The 1,787-nt window shown below is 46.1% G+C and overlaps 1 gene segment (V, D, J or C); it reads left to right on the forward strand.

Moving 5' to 3' along the window:
- The first annotated feature begins 210 nt into the window (after positions 1 to 210).
- Positions 211 to 895, forward strand: LOC110315102. The segment is given in 2 exon segments: positions 211 to 330; positions 438 to 895. Coding segments are annotated over 2 exon segments (504 nt in total).
- The last annotated feature ends 892 nt before the right edge of the window (positions 896 to 1,787 follow it).

A 1,787-nucleotide genomic window follows, 5' to 3' on the forward strand; every position in this document is an offset into this window, starting at 1 on the left:
TATGGTGAATCTTTAACCAGAGGAAAAAATTTAACTCCAATATTTTCCAAATGCTGTAACTGAAATCTAGTTTTGTGATGCCTTATATCTGGTATAATCAGAGGCATCAGCCTAGGTCCATCTCCAGAGCATGGTATAGCAGGAAGACATGCAAATAAGTCATTTCTCTGCCCATGAAAAACACCTGGCCCCTGACCCTGCAGCTCTGACAGAGGAGGCCAGCCCTGGATTCGATTCCCAGTTCCTCACATTCATTGATCTGCACTGAACACAGACCCCTCACCATGAACTTTGGGCTCAGATTGATTTTCTTTGTCCTTATTTTAAAAGGTAATTTACTGCGAAGAGATGACATCTGTCCTATGCACATGAGAAACAGAAAAATTGTTGTTCGATTTGTTAGTGACCGTTTTCCAACCAGTATTCTCTGTTTGCAGGTGCTCAGTGTGAAGTGAAGCTGGTGGAGTCTGGGGGAGGCTTGGTGAAGCCTGGAGGGTCCCTGAAACTCTCCTGTGAAGCCTCTGGATTCACTTTCAGTAGCTATTCCATGGATTGGTTTCGCCAGACTCCGGAGAAGAGGCTGGAGTGGATTGCATACATTAATAGTGGCAGTAGTAATATGCAATATGCAGACTCAGTGAAGGGCCGATTCACCATCTCCAGAGACAATGCCAAGAACACACTGTTCTTACAAATGAGCAGTCTGAAGTCTGAGGACACGGCCATGTGTTACTGTGCAAGAGACACAGTGAGCAAATGTTACTGTGAGCTCAAACACAAACCTCCTCCAGGGCACTCAGGGCCAGCAGGGGGCGTGGAGAGCACACAGAGCTCTGGTTCACAGAAGGTTGTACCCAACCTTCAATCCACCTTCAAAATATCCGATCTAAATTGACACACCCACTGTCCCTATCAGACTGCCAAAGCGATCTCTGGTGAGTGGAACACAACTTCTGCCCCAATCCAATCATGCACAAGACCTGAGACAACACTAGGGAAGCAAAGAACTGGCCTGAGAAGGAGCACAACTCCATTCCTGTCTGCACCAGCTCTGGGTAACCTAGGGCATGGTGTCAGCAGACACCTCCACACTCCCTAGAGGACTGCCCACATGATCTTAGGATCCCTGGTGAGTAGAACACAACATCTGCTCCAATCCAATAGTGACTGGCCTGTGACAGCAGAAACAAGAGCACCAGAGCCTTTCTAGACCAGAGGCTCAGGTTCCTTTTGAACAGTCCTGGTTTACCTTGGTTTTGAACAGACCAGAAAACTCCACTGTCCTCAAAGGAGGTGCAACTTCCAAGCTCTGTAACACACCCAGGATCTTAGGACAACAGGATCCAAGGATAACAGGAGCTGGGTCACACTAGTATTTGAGTGTCTCAGATGAGCTTGACTGACAAGAACTCAGACATCCAGAATATCAGGGTCACAGGAGCCTAAAAGCAAAGAATCACAGAGAAATCTGGACTCTGAGAAGGCCTGAATCAAATGTGATTATAGGAAGGACAGGCTCCAATCAGATATATTGAGGGCAGCAAGCACTAGAGATAATCAGAAGGCAGGAGGCAAGCATAAGAACAGAAGCTACAGAAACCAAGGTTACTTGGCATCATCAGAACCAAACTCTCCCACAAAAGCAAGTCCTGCATAAACCATCACACCACATGGATCTAAAGTCACTTCTCATGATGATGATGGAGGACTTTAAGAAGGAAATACTGGAAATCACAGGTAAACAGATGGAATAATTTAAAGAGGAAACACAAAAATCACTTAGAGAG

Source organism: Mus pahari, unplaced genomic scaffold, assembly GCF_900095145.1.
Source record: "Mus pahari unplaced genomic scaffold, PAHARI_EIJ_v1.1 scaffold_13636_1, whole genome shotgun sequence".
Classification (NCBI taxonomy): domain Eukaryota; kingdom Metazoa; phylum Chordata; class Mammalia; order Rodentia; family Muridae; genus Mus; species Mus pahari.